This window comes from Typopeltis vanoorti, chromosome 1 (assembly GCF_054136105.1).
Source record: "Typopeltis vanoorti isolate ZY-2024b chromosome 1, IOZ_Tvanoo_1.0, whole genome shotgun sequence".
In the NCBI taxonomy this organism is placed as follows: Eukaryota; Metazoa; Arthropoda; class Arachnida; order Uropygi; family Thelyphonidae; genus Typopeltis; species Typopeltis vanoorti.
The window spans coordinates 58,245,398-58,264,461 of NC_143549.1; the positions used below are offsets into that span (position 1 = coordinate 58,245,398).

The 19,064-nt window shown below is 32.6% G+C and overlaps 1 protein-coding gene across 1 annotated transcript in view; it reads left to right on the plus strand.

Annotated features, from left to right (window-relative positions):
• LOC150110013 (uncharacterized) overlaps window positions 1-19,064 on the plus strand; it is a 594,272-nt gene that overhangs the window by 548,589 nt on the left and 26,619 nt on the right. The window contains exons 16-17 of the mRNA XM_090390616.1: window positions 2,892-3,144; window positions 13,247-13,279. Of these exons, the coding sequence (XP_090246742.1) occupies window positions 2,892-3,144; window positions 13,247-13,279 (286 nt within the window). The remainder of the gene's footprint in view (window positions 1-2,891; window positions 3,145-13,246; window positions 13,280-19,064) is intronic.

Sequence of the window (19,064 nt, forward strand, 5' to 3'; positions counted from 1 at the left end):
CATGCTTACTCTCCCTCCTGTTAATATTCCATAATTGAAATCATCAATAATGATAATTATTACTATATCCATAAAGTTCATCTATTTATCAGTTTACATTCCTCTTAAGATGATCCTAGTTTGTAGCAGCTCCTAGTTACGTATTGTGTCCTGTTTTCCTATGTCTTGTAGCAAACAATCTTGAACCCATTGCCTGTTCTGCCACCAAGTGGGATTTCTTCTCTGGTCCAATATAATTCCTCTGTTATTACAGCTCCTTTCCCTTACTCTTCCTGTTTTGTCTGTCCTCCCAGAATATTACACTATATGAAGGTTGTTTGAAAAGTTTGGTTGAAAAATAAGTTAAACACATTTTTTTGGGGAAAAAATCACCTTTATTTCTCAACATAGTCTTCATCTAGGGCTACACATTTGGTCCAGCGAGTTTCCAATTTTTTCATCCCATCTAAAAAGTAGGATTTGTCAAATTGTGCAAAATAGTCATCAACATCCTTGATGACATCCTCATTTAAAGAAAAATTTTTCCTACTGAACCAAATTTTTAAGTTTAGGAACAAGAAGAAGTCACACGGGGCCAGGTCCGGAGAATACGATGGATGTGGAACCAATTTGAACCTCAATTCATGCAATTCTGCCATTGCAATGGCCGATGTGGGACAGTGCATTGTCTTGCTGAAAGAGCACTTTTTTGTATGCCAATCTTGGCCAATTTTTCTTCAGTTCTTTTTTCAAGCAGTCCAACAATGACACATAATAGACTCCTGTTATTGTCTTACCCTTTTCCAATAGTCTATCATGATAGTTCCTTGGGAATCCCAAAAAATGGTGGCCATCACCTTCCCAGCTGACAAAACAGTCTTCAGTTTTTTGTGCTCTTTCACTGGGCATTGTCCACTGTTTTGACTACTGCTTGGACTCAGGTGTATATAGTGGTGAATCCATGTTTCGTCTACAGTCATGAATCGATGCAAAAAATCCTGCAAATTATGATTAAACATAGCCAAACACCTTATTGAAATGTCTTTTTGCATGTGTTTTTGATTGACAGTCAACAGTTGTGGCACCCATTGCACACACAGCTTTTTTTTTATTCATGTGCAATTTTTCGTGCAGGATATTATACATCCATTCAGTTGAGATGCCTACAATCTCAGTAATCTTGTGTACTTTCACTCGACGGTCTTCCATAACTATACCATGGATTTTGTCAATCATTTCCTTCGTAGTGATCTCAGTTGGGCATCCGGAGTGCGCTTCATCTTCGATGGACTTACAATCACATTTAAACTAATTTATCCAAAAATAAATACTCTTTAATGCTGGTGCGGAGTCCAATGAACTGAATCTAACTCAGCTTTCATCTTCACGGCCAACCACTTCTTCAAATAAAAGTCTTCTATCACTGCACGAAACTCGTTTTTCTCCATTTTTATGAAAAATGCGAGCACTGTCATTTTAAATGTTTGCCAAACGAGAACTACCTGTCGCACGTGACTAAAATTTTGGCAGGGGGTCATGAAACAGATGATACATGCCAACATGGTATGAATGAACAAATTGAGTAGCATTTATTACAAATTTACCAAACTTTTCAAATAACCATCGTGCACATAATATTCTGTTCCAGTAAGGATGTATCATTTTCTGTTAACCAGGTTTCATTAATGAAAATAATCACATTGTCAAGAACTCTTTTGTGAACATGTGCCTGGTGAATGATATAGCCATTCACCAGGCCAATTGAATATCCATTCACGTAACTCTTAAAACCTGGCCAGTTCAAATAAGTAGCCCAGATTGACTCTTCGGCCAAGTTCTTTATTCCAGTGCCATAGTCACTTTTCATGCCAGACAAAATTAGTCCTAACATTTGGGGTTATCCCTGTCACTCTCTCTTTCTCTCTCTCTCTCACTCACACACACACACACACACATTACCATTAAAATTCTGATGCCTGTACTTTGCACAATTTTTTTTTCTTTTTTTTTAAAATATATAATTAAATATAGTTTTAAATTAAGCAAATATGGTAATGAAGGCTAGAATGAAAACAAAATGTAATTTCTTGCCAAGTATAATTTACAGGAAAATGTGCTAAACAGATTCTGGTACTACTTTTTCAGAAAATTGATGATGACTAATTTTAATCAATTGCATTTCATCATCTCCCAACTGGGCTTGACATATAAATGTCAAAATTGAGGTCTGTGTGAAGAACATATTACAATTTTAATATCATTGATATTACTTTGAAATATCATGGATACAAAGTATATGGGGTATGAATTTCATCCATGTATATCTAGAGCCTCTGTTCCTCTGTATAGATGAAGCCCTTTGGTCAGAAAGACCTGGGTTTGATTCCTGTCCAAGACATGAGGAATCTTTATCTGGTCTCTTCTGACTAAAGGTGAGTTAGCCAGTCTCATACAGAGGTAGGAGGTTTTTTCACCCAGAAACTTGTTTTTTTTTTTGTCCCCCAGAACAGACAAACTGGTCCTGTTAACACACACACACATCTACAGACATAGGACACACCAGGAGACTTAGGGCCAACCACCTTATTCTTATCCTATGGTCATAAAGTCCACACCTAAAGAACTTCAATGGTTCGTGAAAAAGGTGAGTTAGCCAGAGTCATACAGAGGTAGGAGGTTTTTTTTTCACCCAGAAACTTGTTTTTTTTTGTCCCCTAGAACAGACAAACCGGTCCTGTGAACACACACATCTACAGACATAGGACACACTAGGAGACATAGGGCCAACCACCTTATTCTTATCCTATGGTCATGAAGTCCACACCTAAAGAACTTCAATGGTTCATGAAAAGCTTAAGACAAGACAAGGATGTATATCTGGTTAATATTGCTTTTCTTCTATTTCATTTTAGGATTGCCTAGTAGCAGTGTATTAGCAAGTGATTTGGGAGTTAGTTGCTTACCTCAAGATCCTTGGCCTCAGCATGCACCACTAGCCTTTTCTGGTGCTGCGCCATGGGGAGGATTAAAAGAAGAGACAGAGCGAGAACGGTTGCAAAGGGAACAAGAACGCAAAAGAGAGGAAGAAAGACAAAGGAGAATAGAACTGGAAAGGGAACGTGAGAGGCGTGAAAAAGAACTAGAGAGAAGTAAAGAATTGGAGAGGTAAAGTATTTTGAGTATCAGATATGTATATTTTGTTTTCACAAATGCTATAAAACATTGATTATCTATATTAATGGTTAACTAAATTAATTAACTAAATCAACTAAATCCCCTGACATGAAGAACATAATCCTACTTGTAAGTTGGCAGAAAAAGATAATCGGATGAATCTATGGGAAACGACCCTGGAATGGAAAAGGTAAAACAAAAATGGAAATGACAAAATATAATACACATAGCAAACTGGAATGTAAGAGGAATAGCATATAAAGAAATAGAATTAGACCAGTTATTAAATGAAAGAAATTTTAAAATAGCAGTAATCACTGAAACAAAAATGAAATTAAAAGGAATTATGAGAACTGAAAATTTTAATGTGATATACAGTGGAGTCGACAGAGACCAAAGAGCACAAGCAGGAGTCATGATTTGGATTCATAACTCCCTTTTAAAACAGTTAAAACATTATAAATTATCGAATGAAAGAATAATAGAAGCTAGAATAAAAATAGATAGAGGCTATTTAACAATAATTGGTTTATATGCCCCGGAAGAGAACAGAATAATATTGATATTTATAATCAGCTACAGAACATATATAATAAAATAAATAAAAATGATTACATAATTTTAGCAGGAGACTTAAATGCAAAAATTGGAAACATGAAAATTTATAATAATATAGGAATACATGGAGAACATACCCTAAACAGGAATGGTAAAAAATTGTTGATGTTGTAGTTTATAATAACCTAAAAATAATGAATTCCTTCTATAAACATAAAGACATACATAAATATACTTGGGCAGCAAGAGGATGGAAATCAATATTAGATTACTTCATATTAAATGAAAAGACATCAAAATTTTCACTAGATGTTAGAGTTCACAGAGGATATGTATGAAATAAGCAGTGACCACTTCCTTGTTAAAATAAAATTAAGATTACCACCTAATGGCTACAAGTAACAAGAACAGAAAGAAAAATCGAAACATTTGTTTATAAAACATGACTATTGAATGACACAAATGTACAATGGCTATATGAACAAAGAATTAACCAATATCTAGATAAAATAAAACAAAGTGAAGAAATAGAAATAGAATGGCTTAATATAAAAACAATACTAAATGCAGCAGCAAATGAAAGCTTAGGAAAGACCAAAAAATTCAATAAAAGAAAAAAACTGAAGATCTGGGATGATACAATCAAAGAAATAATCAAAAAGAAAAAAGAAGCCTATCACAAATGGTTAAGCAGTAAAAGATTAGAAGATGAAATAGAATATAAAAGAATAAGAGCCATAGCTAAAAGAGAAGTCAGAAAAAGACATAGAGAATCATGGAATAAATTTGTTTCTAATTTAGAACATGATTTATATAAAATAAGACCCAATGTATATAAGATTTTGAAACACTTAAATACAGATACCAAAGAAAACATAAAATTAAAAGCTCTGAATTGAAATCAGAAGAATTTCTAAATTACTACACAGAACTGTGGACAGACAAATATTTTAAAAAAGACAATTGGCAAATAATTAACAAAAATGAAAAGGAAATAACTGAAGAAGAATTAGAAATCAGCCTGAAAGAAACAAGAAACGGAAAATCACCTGGAGAAGATAAGCTAGGTTCAGAACTATATAAATATGCAGGAACAAGATTCAAAGAAAGACTCTTATTATTTTTAAATAAAATTTACTCAACTGGTATCCCCCCAATAGAATGGAAAAAAGCAATTGTGATTCCTGTAGAAAGGTAATAGAGATGACCCTAAAAACTATAGAGGTATCAGTATACTAAATTCCTGTTACAAAATATATAGCAGAATCTTAAATAACAAACTAATGAAATATTCCGAAAACTTTATTTTAGAAGTACAGAATGGATTTAGAAAAGGACGATCATGTATAGACCCGGTCTTTTGCCTAAAATCAATAATAGAGAAAAGAAGAGAATATAATTTAGAAACACATATTGCATTTATTGACTTTGAAAAAGCATTTGACAAAGTTAAAAGAAACATATTATTTAACATATTAAAAGAAACACAAATATCAAATAATATCCTAAAAGCTATCACAAGTATATATGAAAATAATCAAATACAAATAAGATTAAATCATGAGCTATCATATACGAGAGAGATAAACCAAGGGATCTGACAGGGATGTCCCCTCTCAGCAACTCTTTTTAATATCTATTTAAATGAAATAATAATAAAATGGAATAAAAATTTACATCAAGGAATTAAGCTTTCACCTACAGTTAACTTAAACACTCTCCTCTTTGCAGACGACCAAATAATAATTACAAATTCTGAAGATGACTTACAGAAAATTATTTTAGATCTAAATGAGATATCCAAAGATTATGGTATGATAATATCGATGGAAAATTCAAAAACTATGGCCTTTAAAGGACAAGATCCTAGAGCAAGAACTAAAATAGTAATAGATAACAAGATCTTAAAACAGGTGAATTCATTTAACTAAATTCATTCATAATAAAAATAGTAACAAATATGAAAAATACAATAAAAACTTTCCAAAAAATAACAAAAATATAAAATCCAAAATAACACTAAAATTTCATCCTATAAAAACTACTTTACATCCATTTGGTGTCTGCAGAGAATTTGAATGTGCTTAAAGCATGGAATGATGAGCTGTGTGTATGACAAAAGGGACCTCCTAGATGAATTTAACTCCATCGGGGTCTTATGATAATAATAATAGCCTTTGGAATCCCCGCTTTTCAATCTGCTCTGTCTCAAGATTTCCTTACCTAACTTTATAGCTTTTATTTGTTATCTTTGTCACTCTCCTAATTCAGAAAATTGTGCTGTTCCCTTTTTTGTCTAATAATCTTTAAAAATTTATTCACAGAGTCTAATTATTCAGATTGTAAGATTAGCTTTCTGGGAAATGCAGTTGGGCATGTTACGAACATAAGTTGGCTCTCCTTAGAGCAGCCAAAATCATGTGCTATAAGTCATGATCTAATATATATATAGTTAACTTACCAACAAGAATAACAGACAGTCTTCATCATTCTTCCAATACTGGACCTTTTCCCAAATACACAGTAGATGTCTACTCTTCAGACATCTCTGATCATAATTTTATCGATGTCTCCTTTTCCACAGATTGATCTCCTCTCAGACTTGTACCCTGTGTATGCAACAATACAATGGGATGACCTCAAGATGTCTCCACATCTTTTCCACGGTCAGATAGTTTTGCTCCTCTCCTGATTCAAATATTTGCTCTGATCTAATAACCAAAATAATTCTTACTAGTATAAATTCCCAGTATCCAGAAAATCCATTGAAAGACAATTTATCGAACAACAATTTACTGAAAGGCAATTTATTGAAAAAAACAATTAATCAAAAAACAGTTCATCAAACAACAGTTACTTGAAAAATCAATTAATCGAAAGGCGGTTCCTCAAAAAAGTAATTCATTGAATAAGAGTTGATTGAAAACACAATTTACTGAATCACATTTCATCAAAAACCAACAATTCATCAAATGAACAGTTTGCTGAAAATGAATTATAAGATGTGAAGTGTGTGTTTATCAAAAAGAACTGCAGTTTTTAATGGATTAACTTGTAATGTAATTGAAGCTTAGCATGATATTCCCTTTATATATGTTATGCAGATATGGCTATTTTGAGAAAGGGAGAGAGTCCTTTCAGTCAGTATATATGTTTCATGTATTTTATGTATTTTACACAATCTGGAAAAAATTTATTTAAAAAAAATCTTAGTTATTATTATAATTATTATTTCCTCAGTCTCCTCTCTCCTCAACCGAATGGTTGGTGAGTTAGCAATACTATTTTACTAGGGAATAATTAAAGAACCGGATGATCTCTCAGATTGTCTTCCTTATCTGGTAAGTGTTTTATGCCCATAGATATGTGTGTTTATGGGGACCGGTTTGGCAGTATGAAATGCCCAAGTTTCCTGGAATAAAACCCTGCCATCTCCATATGAGACCAGATAATTCATCTTCAGTTGAAAAGGACTGATAAAAATTCTTCATGTCATGCATGGGACTCAAACTCAAGTCTTTTTGATTAAAGGGCTTCATTTACTACTGACTGAATTACAAAGGCTCTACACACCAGTTATATGGGATGAATTTTATTTCAATTTGATATTTGAACATTTTACAAATACTGTTCCAGTTTTCAGTTCAACTATATGCAGGGCTACAAAGGGACAACAAGTCGACATTTTATATTGCAATAACTCTCTGACTTAGTGGAATATGCCAGATTTTGTAAAACACACAAGAAGTCTGTATGGTTTTAGTTCCAACAGGATCACTTTTATTAGAAAATTTTGCCAAAGAAGTTATGAAAGAACGTGATGAACTGTCATTCAATGAATTACATGCAGTCCCTGGGATATGGATGAGATACATTCCTGAGAACATCTTTAGGTCAGATTTATATGTAACTTGGATCCTTGATGAATAGTGCATATACAGTAACAGTAATAATAACTATACAGCTAATTCTCTTTTTACAACTTTTTTTACACGATTTTGAAATAACACAGTTTAGAAAACAAAAGCACTTCTCTTTTTCCTAGTATATTTTGATTTTACATGGTTCAAATGGTGCTTATTTTTAAAATTTCTGTTTGAATTCATTTCTGTTAAAAGGGTGTTTCCATTATAATTATCATTTCCTAGAACAGTACATATGTACTTAAACATGAATTTTTACCCCCCCCCCCCCCCGATGTTTTAAATATCAGGGATTACTCTACGCTACAGAATGCAGACAATTGTGTCGACAAAAAAAATGCCAAGTAAAACTTATATAGCAAAATCACAAAAAAAGTGTTGGTGGCTTTAAAGCAGCTAAGGATCATGTGACTATTATTTTGCAGCAATGCTTCAGGAGATCATATATTCAAACCATTACTCATTAATCGATCCCTAAGAATGCGGACAATAAAAGGTGTGGATTTTAACACGTTACCAGTGCACTGGAAAACAAACAAAAAAAGGTTGGGTAACAAAAGAAATTTTTAATGAATGGTTCCATCAATGTTTTGTTCCAGAAGTTAAACGCTATTTGATGGGAAAAAAATCTGGACTGATTATGGACAATGTGCCTGACTATCCTGTTTTAGAACATTCCACTGTGGAATTTTGTTTTCTGCCACCTAATACAACATCCTTAATACAACCACTAGACCAGGGTGTGATCGCTACGTTCAAAACTTAATACATAAGAGATTCTAATACATTTTGGATAAACTAGATATGGATATTTGCAGGCGTAGACTTCTGTGGCTAATTGGTTCAAAAGATATATTTCGGTGATTACACCATTTTTTATTATTCAGTTATACAAAATACTGAAATAATAGTTCCTGACAAGTTTTGTAAATCGTTGGTTTTTTTTTTTTTTTAAACCCAACCCAATGCAATAAAAATCAAGGTTTAATTCTCCATCAAGTGTGGTTAGCTCCAATAAAAAATCTACCTCAATCTGAGCTCGGACTGTATGAACGAGAACAAGAACACGTGACATCGTCCAGTATTGTTCAACGTCAATAACGTTTTATATCTGCATTCTGTTATTTGAGTTTTATGAATAGCCAGACGGTTATGATTTGTATTTATTAATTCTCTTGTTTAAACTTTAAGTTATACTATTTACCCCCTGAAGATGTAAATCCTACGATTTACGAAACTTGTCAGGAACTATTATTTCAGTATTTTGTATAACTGAATAATAAAAAATGTGGTGTAATCACTGAAATATATCTTTAGATATGGATAATTTACTGACAGTTATTGATGTGGGGAAGAAATTTTCTATTTTGGATTGCATCAAACTTGCTAAGTTGGCATTAACAGAATTGAAAACCTCAACTTTAAATGCATGCTGGAAAGCTACTTGGCCAGAATGTGTGAAAAAGAAAAACCCCGTACCTTTGCATACAACTGAATATCCCAATATCATCAGATTAGCACATGCAGTTGACGGAAAAGGATTTCATGATTTTTTGTCTGCAGATATTGAAGAATTGATGGTTGACAAGGCTGTTAGTGATGATGAAATAATAGAAGCTGTCCTTGAGAATCTCCATGAAAAAGAAAAAAGTGTTGATGATGATGATAATGATGAGATTCCACTCACTGCAGGATTAATTAAAGAAAGGGGCTTCACATGTCTAGTAAATTGCAAAGTCATTTTCTTACACATGATCCAAACACTGAACAAGCTGAACAGTTTAAACATGAACTGAAGTCATGTCTGGTGCAATATGAAGAATTATACAAAGATCTAGTCAAAACGAGACCTCAAAAATTGATTACAGAGTCCATGGTAAAAAAAAAAAAAAAAAAAAAATCAACCTTCAGAATTAATGGAAATTAGTGCTAATTTAGTTCCTTTTACCAAAGAAAACGTTTTGCCATTGCAGTACGAAAAGGATGGCCAAAGTATATTGGCATATAGATTCTTCTCTGCAGCATAGTTACCTTCTTCTGTTTAATTCTGTGTTAAAGACTGTCCAGAATATGGTTTGCCAGTTCTGACTTGCTATGCTGATGATAGTGAATCTTTTGTTATTCTTTTTTTCTTTTGTTCTCCATTGCATATTTTAACAGCTCTGCTGATCTGTCTTACATATTTTAATAGCTGTACTGGTCTGTGTAACATATTTTAACAATTCTACTGGTCTCTCCAAAGTAGGCTCAGTTGCAGGCACAAGCAACCTTATACACTCCAGGATGTGCAATAAGATGAGGCTTTGGAGAAATGAAGGTTGCTAGCTGGATGTGTGATTTGAAAGTGACATGAAAATTATGAAGAACTTGAGTTATATTTTTACATGTGCCACAAGTATAGGGAATGCAAATAGCTTTGTTGTGTTTATGTGTGGGAGGGATGGGAGGCATGCAGTATATTGTCTGTTTTGTAGGAATTATAACCACTGGTTAAAAACATGCCTCAAAGATAACTGAGCTCTGTGGTAAAGACTGTGTCATTAGAACAAATAGGGCTTGCTATGCTGTTGGGATGGATGATGGTGTGACATGACTACTTATGTACGAGGGTGGTCTGAAAAGTTCTCGGCCTAACAATGAAAAAATGAATTTATAATTTCAAAATTATTTTTATTTTTCAGCATTATCTCCCTTAAGACTAATACATTTATTCCAATGATGCTCCAGCACCATTATCCAATCCTTGTAGTAGTTCTCAGTAAGATCTGCAAAATACCCTTCTACAGCTGCAATCACGTCTTGATTCAAAGAAAACGCTGACCAGCAAGGAAGAGTTTTAGTTTTGGGAAGAGACAGAAGTCAGGGGGAGAAAAATCTGGGAAATACAGTGGATGTTCCAACAATTCATAATGCAGATCCCTTAATTTTCCCATTGCCAAAACGCCTTTGTGGATAGGTGCATTGTCCTGATGAAAGATGAATTTTTCTTCTGTAAACCGGGTCTTTTCTCATGAAATTTTTCATCTAGTCTAGTTAAAAGATTGGAATAATATTTCCCGGTTATTGTTTTACCCTTTTCAAGATAATTAATAAACAAAATGCCTTTAGTATCCCAAAACACTGATGCCATTACGTTTCCTGCTGATGGAACCGACTGTCTTCTTTGGCACTGAACAACTGGCTTCTTTCCACTGTTTTGACTGCTGTTTGGATTCTGGTGTATAATGGTGAATCCAAATTTCATCCATAGTAATAAATCAATGTAAAATCACTTTTATTCTTGTTAAAACGCTCCAACCACTTTTCAGAGATTTTCATGCGAGTGCGTTTTTGATCTGCTGTGAGCAAGCGCAGCACCATCTTGCACAAAGCTTTTTCATATGCAATCCTTCATGCAAAATACATGTTCGTTTGAAATGCCTATAGTCTCAGCAATTTCACACACTTTGACTCGGCGGTCATCCAATACATATCGTGCCCTTGAGCAATGATTTCTGGTGTTACACTTTTTGGACGTCTTTCGTGTGGATCATCTTCAAGGCTGGTACAGCCATGTTTAAACTTGGCAGCCCATTTTTTAATTGTCAAAAACAAAGGAGAAGAGTGCCATAAACTTTTATGAACTTTGAATGAATTTCTTTTGGCGTTAAACCTTCTTTTACAAAGAATTTTATAACCACACAATACTCAATTTTATCCATTTCAAGGGATACAGACAACACTTTTGCTTCACACAGCTGTATAAAACAAACTACTTGATAGAATGAATTGCAATTTCACATGGATGTTTATGACAGACTTACCAACTTAGAAAAAAAAAAAAATCGTGCCTATAGTATTGCCATCTATGGTTGAGGCCGAAAACATTTCAGACCACCCTCGTAGGTTTCCTGTAAACAGAAAAGAATAATGATCCATTTGGTAGTCATGTGCTAGTGTCTAGGAAATGAAGATCGTTGTTTCTTTTTCTTTTTTAAAAAGTAGTGAAATGTGATTTTGCTTACTTGCTGCCTAAATGCATTAAAATTGTATCTGTATTCTAGGCCATGAGACCAAATATCAAACACATCATTGATATAGTGTACCCGGACTGTTGGTTTGTGTACAATAGTGTACAATAGTTTAAGTACTTGGTTTTCTAGAAATTCCATATAGAATAGTGTAATATGAATAACTATCAGCACTTCAGCCTATCCTTACATTTCCTTAATTAATATTAATAGTAAATATTAATGCTCACTCCTCAATTTCTTGTTCCTTATGATCTAAAACATCATAATATACAGATCATAACATTTAATTGCATAATGCTTTTTTTGCATGTAACACCTTTGAGCATAACCATGCTATGTTGAATTTCTCATTTTCTAACACATTCGGTAATGGTTAGTCACACGGCTTTTTTTTCTAGAAATATATTTTTCTGTTTTTTTAAGAAATTCATCCTCAAGAATTCTTTCAGTTTGCTGGTTTTAAGTGATGTTTATCATACATAGGCATAAATACTGCACATATAATCTAATCTAATGCAGTACAATTTATCTGTTCCCACATTATGTAAGTCATGTTGTAACATGGTCATTCTTTAAGAATAAAGAATAAATAAAATTTAATTGAAGTCGATGCATATAGGCTATGGTTACTATAGTTGTGCTTTCTTGAATCAAGAACACTAAACTCATAAATTAAAACATCATTTAAGCATTTTATTTTTACGAAAATTGATTGACTTAATTCTTTGAGAACAAAATAAAACACACCAAAGAAGTATAAAATATCACAAAGACAAGTTTATGGATGAAAACAGATCAGAAGAAAATTGTCCATCATTTTGTTATGCACCACAAATTCATTATGGTGAAGTTGGATGTTAATTTAAAAACTTAAATTCCATTCCATTCAGCCACATTGTAGATTTATTATTATTCACATTATGCTAGCTGTTTTGATTAATTTATACTATAAAATTAGTCTCAGGTATCTGCATTTTTGTGTGTTTTTTGCTTAAATAAATGAAAATATCAGTCATTTCTTTATGTTATAACTTTATTAATATGTCATCACAAAAAAAAAAAATCACTATGTACATGCATGTTGAAAATATTCATACTGTAACGCATGCACTTCTTTGGTGCCATGGCAAACCTCAGCAGTGATTCACTTAGGACTGTCCTGATAATCACATATAATGGATAATTTAATATTTTGCTTTGAAAAAAATTGCTATTCAGTTAAGCATTATGTAAATTATATGTAGTTATCATTTAAAATGATCTCATTTCAAAATGATCTCCTCTCTCTCTCTCTCTCTCTCTCTCTATCATTCTTATTCTTCATCATATCATATAATTATTACCTCAGAAATATCACCATTATTACAAAGTTATTGAAAGAAGAATTTTGAAAGATTATCATCGTTCATACCAGCTCTTTCTATTCTAATAAAAAAAAAAAGTCATTTTTTCATAGTCAGATTTATAACAATTTTATGGTTATTTAAAAGATCATTTATTATTCAGTAATGCTGAATAATATAATAGTGAATATCAAAAAATCTATAATAAATATTCACCTATATTTAAATTAAATATCTATTATGTTTTCTTCTCCAGAGAAAGAAAAGAGCAAGAAAGACAGAAAGAAAGGTTAGTTGATGATTAAGTTATGAAAGATAAATTACTTTCTGGAAGCATGAGCATTTTTTTTTCTTTTTAAATTATGATTTTCAGTGTCATTTCATGATTTAATCATTTGTAGAGCTCATGTTTTTGTTTTTGTTTTCTTTAAATCATACACAACATTACTTATTATTTGATATATAAATACTTGTAGTGCATTGTCCTTAATTGGAAATTAGGACAACATAATTTATTCCATCTATTCATCTATTTGAGATGGGTTGAGTTTCCTAATTTAGAAGTCTTTTAGGCAATTAATCAGTGGCTTATTCATTCTCCTAACGGTGAATATTTTATTTTTGTTGATATCTTTGCTAATGGCAACGATTTGCATGTTTTAAGAGATGAAAAACTTCAGTATATAGGAGGAAAATTTTTACCTTCATATGAGATCAGTTAATTCAGTTTTAACTGAAAATTCCTGATAGAGATTCTTCACATCATAGATGGAATTCGAATCCAGGTTTATTCAACCAAAGGGCTCTGTCAAAACCAACTAAGCTACAGAGATATCAATAATTTATTACCAAAAATAAATTATTACGCTCAACTAAGATTTCAACATCACTTGTTATATATATATTTTTAATTCAGTTCTTTTCACTGTTAGTTTCCCCCCAGGTTCTGATGTTGCAGAAAGTTTATAATGAATGTGCTTCCTGTTGTATTATATCCCAACACTGCTCCATATATCACCAGACTCAAACCAGAATAGTGACAACTGAAGAAATGCTCAGGTTCAGAAAGAGGTGCAGAAATACTTTTTTCTTAATGGGCTCTGTTAATAATACATTCTATCAGTTCTTTCTTCTGTTGCCAGAACTACACAACTAGATCATTAGATGTGACCCCCCCCCTGCAACAGTAGGAGGCAAGTCCATCTTGCAGTTAATAAACAGAATTATCACAGTTGACTGGTTACTTTGTTATAAGCTTTTTTTTTCCCCTATGTATACTGAATATATCTAATGAAGATGGCCTCAGTATGCAGGCTGAAACATTGAGTGTGGTAGTTCATTTTTGTTAAAAAAATTTCTTTTGACAGATAATAGTTTAATCTGTAATCTCTTTCGATTATGCAGCATCCATTTATGTTTCATCAGCAATAGTTGAACTTCCAAACATAATCTGTGCATAGGCTAAATTCAGAATACTTCTATGGAATTCAATTTTCCTGTTAAGAGGTAATCTATAAATTAAATGTCTTCTAGGTTTCTTTATATGTTACTACATTATATGGTCTTATTTCATGATACATCATTTTAATGTGCCGAATAATATAAACTTAATGTATTTTAATATTTTAATTTTAATCACACAAAGGACATTGGATTGTGTTATTTTACATGCGCATGTAAAGTAATTTCACAATAGGTGGAGATAGAAGACTTCACATAAAGTTCTTATTTACTTTTACTTACATCATTTGCATTTGTGCTGGACAAATGTAAATGCACTCAAGTAAACAAGTACTTGAAACTATTTTTGAAAGTAGCGTAGTTTCAAAACCAGTTGTCTGGCGGTCTTCACACACCTACAAAGCAGACAACTTGAAGTTCATACTTAACATAAAAAGAAAGTTGCTAATAAATTATATTTTTATCTTTTACTTGAACAGGAGCCTATAAAATAATTTCATAAGTGGTTGCAGATGACTTCACATTAAGTAAATTATAATTGCCAAAATTATATTGTTGTTTAATTCTTTATCCAAGTGTAAATAAAGTTTGCTTATGAAGTATCTTCATGACTAGGCTACTTGTATGTAGAGGCTGTTGACTTCATATCAGTTGACTCAGTATCCCACAATGCAAAGCTCACTCTCTTCTGAATGTCTATATTGTTATGCATTATGGGAAGGGTCACTATGCAGACCACTTTGGGCCTTTATTGAGGTGAAAATCAAACACCCTCTATATACAGTTAGCATGGCCATGAAGATACTTAATGTATGAACACTTGGGTAAAGGATTAGGCAGAATATAATTTCTTGGCAAGTATAATTTATTTTGTAACCAAGTGAAAATATCTATGATCCAGATTATTTTAATAATAATGTGATGCACCTTTTTTTGCTACTTGTGTATTCTGCATTAAACTATTCTTTAGTTTGGTGAGAACTAAACCAGTAGTAGAAGTTATCTTTCCATATATAAGCAGAAAATAATGTATTACATTATTAAAATAATCTGGATGACACTTATAGAAACATTTTATGGCGGTGGTGTGCCATTTTCCTGCTTGTATATGGAAACAGAACTTCTATGATTCATTTAGTTCTTCTCAGTATCTCCACAATGCATTGCAGCGTGTATTTGAAAGGAAGCATGTTGTGTATTATTAGATATTAGGGCAAGTAGATTTCCTCCTCATTTGCGCTGGTATCTTGCTGTGAAGTACTTCATATTCTTGAGATTGTTTAAAGAAGAATATAATTTCTTGTTAAGTATAATTTACTTTGTAACCAAGTTATTTAACATTAAAAAAGCACTCCACCCACCCTTAAAAACAATACATGTGTATATTATATTATATAAAAAAAAAACGGTTTTTTTCAAATTAATTCTCCCACATTGCCTAAGCCCCCCCCCACTCTCCTTTTAACACCATAACAACAGAAGTATGCACACTGCAGAAAGAAGACAGGCAACAACATCCAAGAAAAGGTATGTGCGAATTGTCTTCTATTATGCTACATATATTTATCTCTAAAATACATCTGCAATGCCCTAAAAATTCTTGATTAAAAAAGCCAGTGACATTAAAAAAGGGGGCACTCCTAAATAGAAGCAGGCAAAATAGCCATAAAAATAATAGTTTTTAAGAGGAGTAACATGGGAGTTTTCCCAGAAATAATACCTATACCCAGGGCCGCCGAGAGGGGGTGACATCTGAGACTTTTGTCACGGGCCTGGCATCGAAAAGGACCTGATGTGTCACATAATGCATGGTTTTAATTCTCGTAATAATACAACAATGATAAATAATAATGGCATATCGAGAATGATGCTGTGTTTTGTTTTAGACAGGCTACGCTCTTTATATCTCGCCGTCAGTGCCCGGAAGACACTGATTCTCTCAGCGCGGATTGCTGTAGTTATAGCGGGTGATGACGTCAATAGGCATTCGTGCAAGGTTGTTTTGCAGTTGGCTGCACTAGCTAGTAATTGCATTCACAGTAATGTTCCCTGCCAGAATGCTTTGTTCTTGTTATTATTTTGATAGACGAAGGTTTTGTCATTGTTTGTAAAGTGTGCAACTGTATAGTGTAGGCCATGCGCTAAAAAAATTAAATTACGTATTCTTATTAATTTGATTTTTTAATTATTAAAATTATATTTTTAATAATAAAAATTTGACCAACAGAAATGTATCATCATAAATCAAAAACGAAGGGAGAAAAGGGATTGTGAGAAGGCAAAAGAAGATTTAAAAAACAAGCATTTACTACTGAAATATTTGAAGACAGAAAAACACCAAGATATTGAAATTTCAAGTAAACAATGTTCTAATAGTTTAACTGCTGACAAAAGTAATAAAGAATCTTCTTCACCTGGACCTGCAGCAGCTAACTCTGAAGTGAACACTGAAATAGATGCTAGGGACAATTTAAACCTTCAAGATAAAGAAAAAAAAGTTGCTTGGACCTGGAATTGAAGCAGTAATCAGCACTACAACCGATGCAGTTGGTAACAACGATTTAATATATGAAGAATTTACATCAGCTGGAGGTGAAGCTGAAGCAACCACCAACTTAGAAGCTACCGAAGTTATAAATTACAAAGATCCAGGTACTTGGCTAGATTTCTTTAGTGATGTAAATCGGCAATTAATAATTGTTAAAGGACTAAAATCCGAATCTGAGTTAAATGACATGGTCAAGTTAATGCCAAAAGATTGTAAAGGTAGAAAATTTTCTTCATATTTACTTTATTCTCAGTTATCAAATGACCTTGATCAGTTAGTTCGAGACTGGTTACGCTGGAGTTCAAGCAAACAAGCCTTATATTGTGTTACCTGCCTATTATTTAGCAATGATACAAAGAGTAAACTTGTCAGCGATTTAAGTAAATCAGAAGGATTTTGTCCTCTAAAACAAAAGTGGCAAATGTTATATACATAATCAGGCAAAATTTGCCTGATTATGAAAAATCGCGATCTCATAAAGATTGCTACTTATCCTGGAGGCAATTAGAACAATATCTAACTGGTAACGGAGTAAACAACAAAATGGAAAATTTAGTTATTAACGAAACAAAAAAAATTTATGAATTGCTTAAAAGGTTGCTTCATGTAATTTTATTTTTAGTGTCCAGAAATTCATCATTTCATGGTGCTAATCAACAAAATTGGTAATCCACATAATGGGAACTTTCTGGGGATATTAGAATTTGTTGCGCATTATGATCCCATACTAAAAGAACATTTACAAAAGGTAAAAGAATCACAAAACACCGGCCAACGACTTCAGGCCCATTATTTATCGTGGCAAACTCAAAATGGATTCATTGACATTTGCAGTAATTTTGTATTAAACAAAATTTTAAGCGAAAGAAAGAAGTCCATTTATTATTCAATAATTTGTGACTCAACTCCAGATTCGTCACATATCGAACAAAATCTTTTAATACTACGATATGTTTCCAGAGATTCTTTAATTCAAAATTGGATAATTCTTGTAAAGGTTTATAGAATTTCTTGATTTTTATCATAAAACTGGAAAAAGAAATAGCAAAAAAAATTATTAGAATGCTTCAATCAACTAGAAATTGACATACAAGACTGCAGAGGTCAGGGATATGACAATGCTGCAAATATGAGTGGAAAAATAAAAGGTGTTCAGTCTTTTATTGAAAAAGAAAATGAAACTTCTGTTTATTCCCCATGTGCAGCACATTCACTGAATGTAGTGGGCGTAAATGCAGGCTAAATGTTGTTCGGAAAGCACAATATATTTTGGAAACTTGGAGCGTTTATTTGCATTTTTTAGCTCAAGCCCAATGAAAGGGCAAATTTTATTAGGAAAAAACTGGCTGTTCTCTTCATGGTCTATCTCAAACTCACTGGAGTTGTAGAATCGATGCGGTTAGACCGGTTGCTCAGAAGCTTCCAAGTGTTTTAAAAGCTTTAGAGGATGTAATTTGGACTGGGAAATTATCAAATGAAGGTCATTCTGAAGCTGTTGCTCTAAAACGATATTTTTCAAGTTTCAAAGCAATACTTTTTGCAACAATTTGGTTTAAAATTTTAGCTTCCATTGACGAACAAAATAAAATATATTCCAATCTAGTACCATATCGATTGATATTGCAACAGCAAATGTTGAGTCTCTTCTGAAAGAACTTTTTAGAAATAAGTGGCAAGATGTTCTCTCTGAAGCTACACTTGTTGCAATCGAATTGGGTATAACCCCAAATGTCCAAAAATGGTCGAAAGCGAAGAGAATAAAGCTAGCAGATGAAGAAAGTGCGGATGGGTATGATACACAAGGACATTTTAAAAGAACTGTATATTTTGTTATACTGGATATAATTATTTCGCAACTTCACATGCGTTTCACATCTTTAAAAAACATTCAGAATTTATTTTCACCATATATTAAATTTTCAAACAATGAATCATCAAGAGATTTCTGACTCATACAATAATTTAATAAATAAATATTCGAAAGACTTAACATCATCTCTGAGAGACGAAATATATCACATAAAAAAGATTTATAATGCCACGTTTAAAGATGTTATACCAGGAC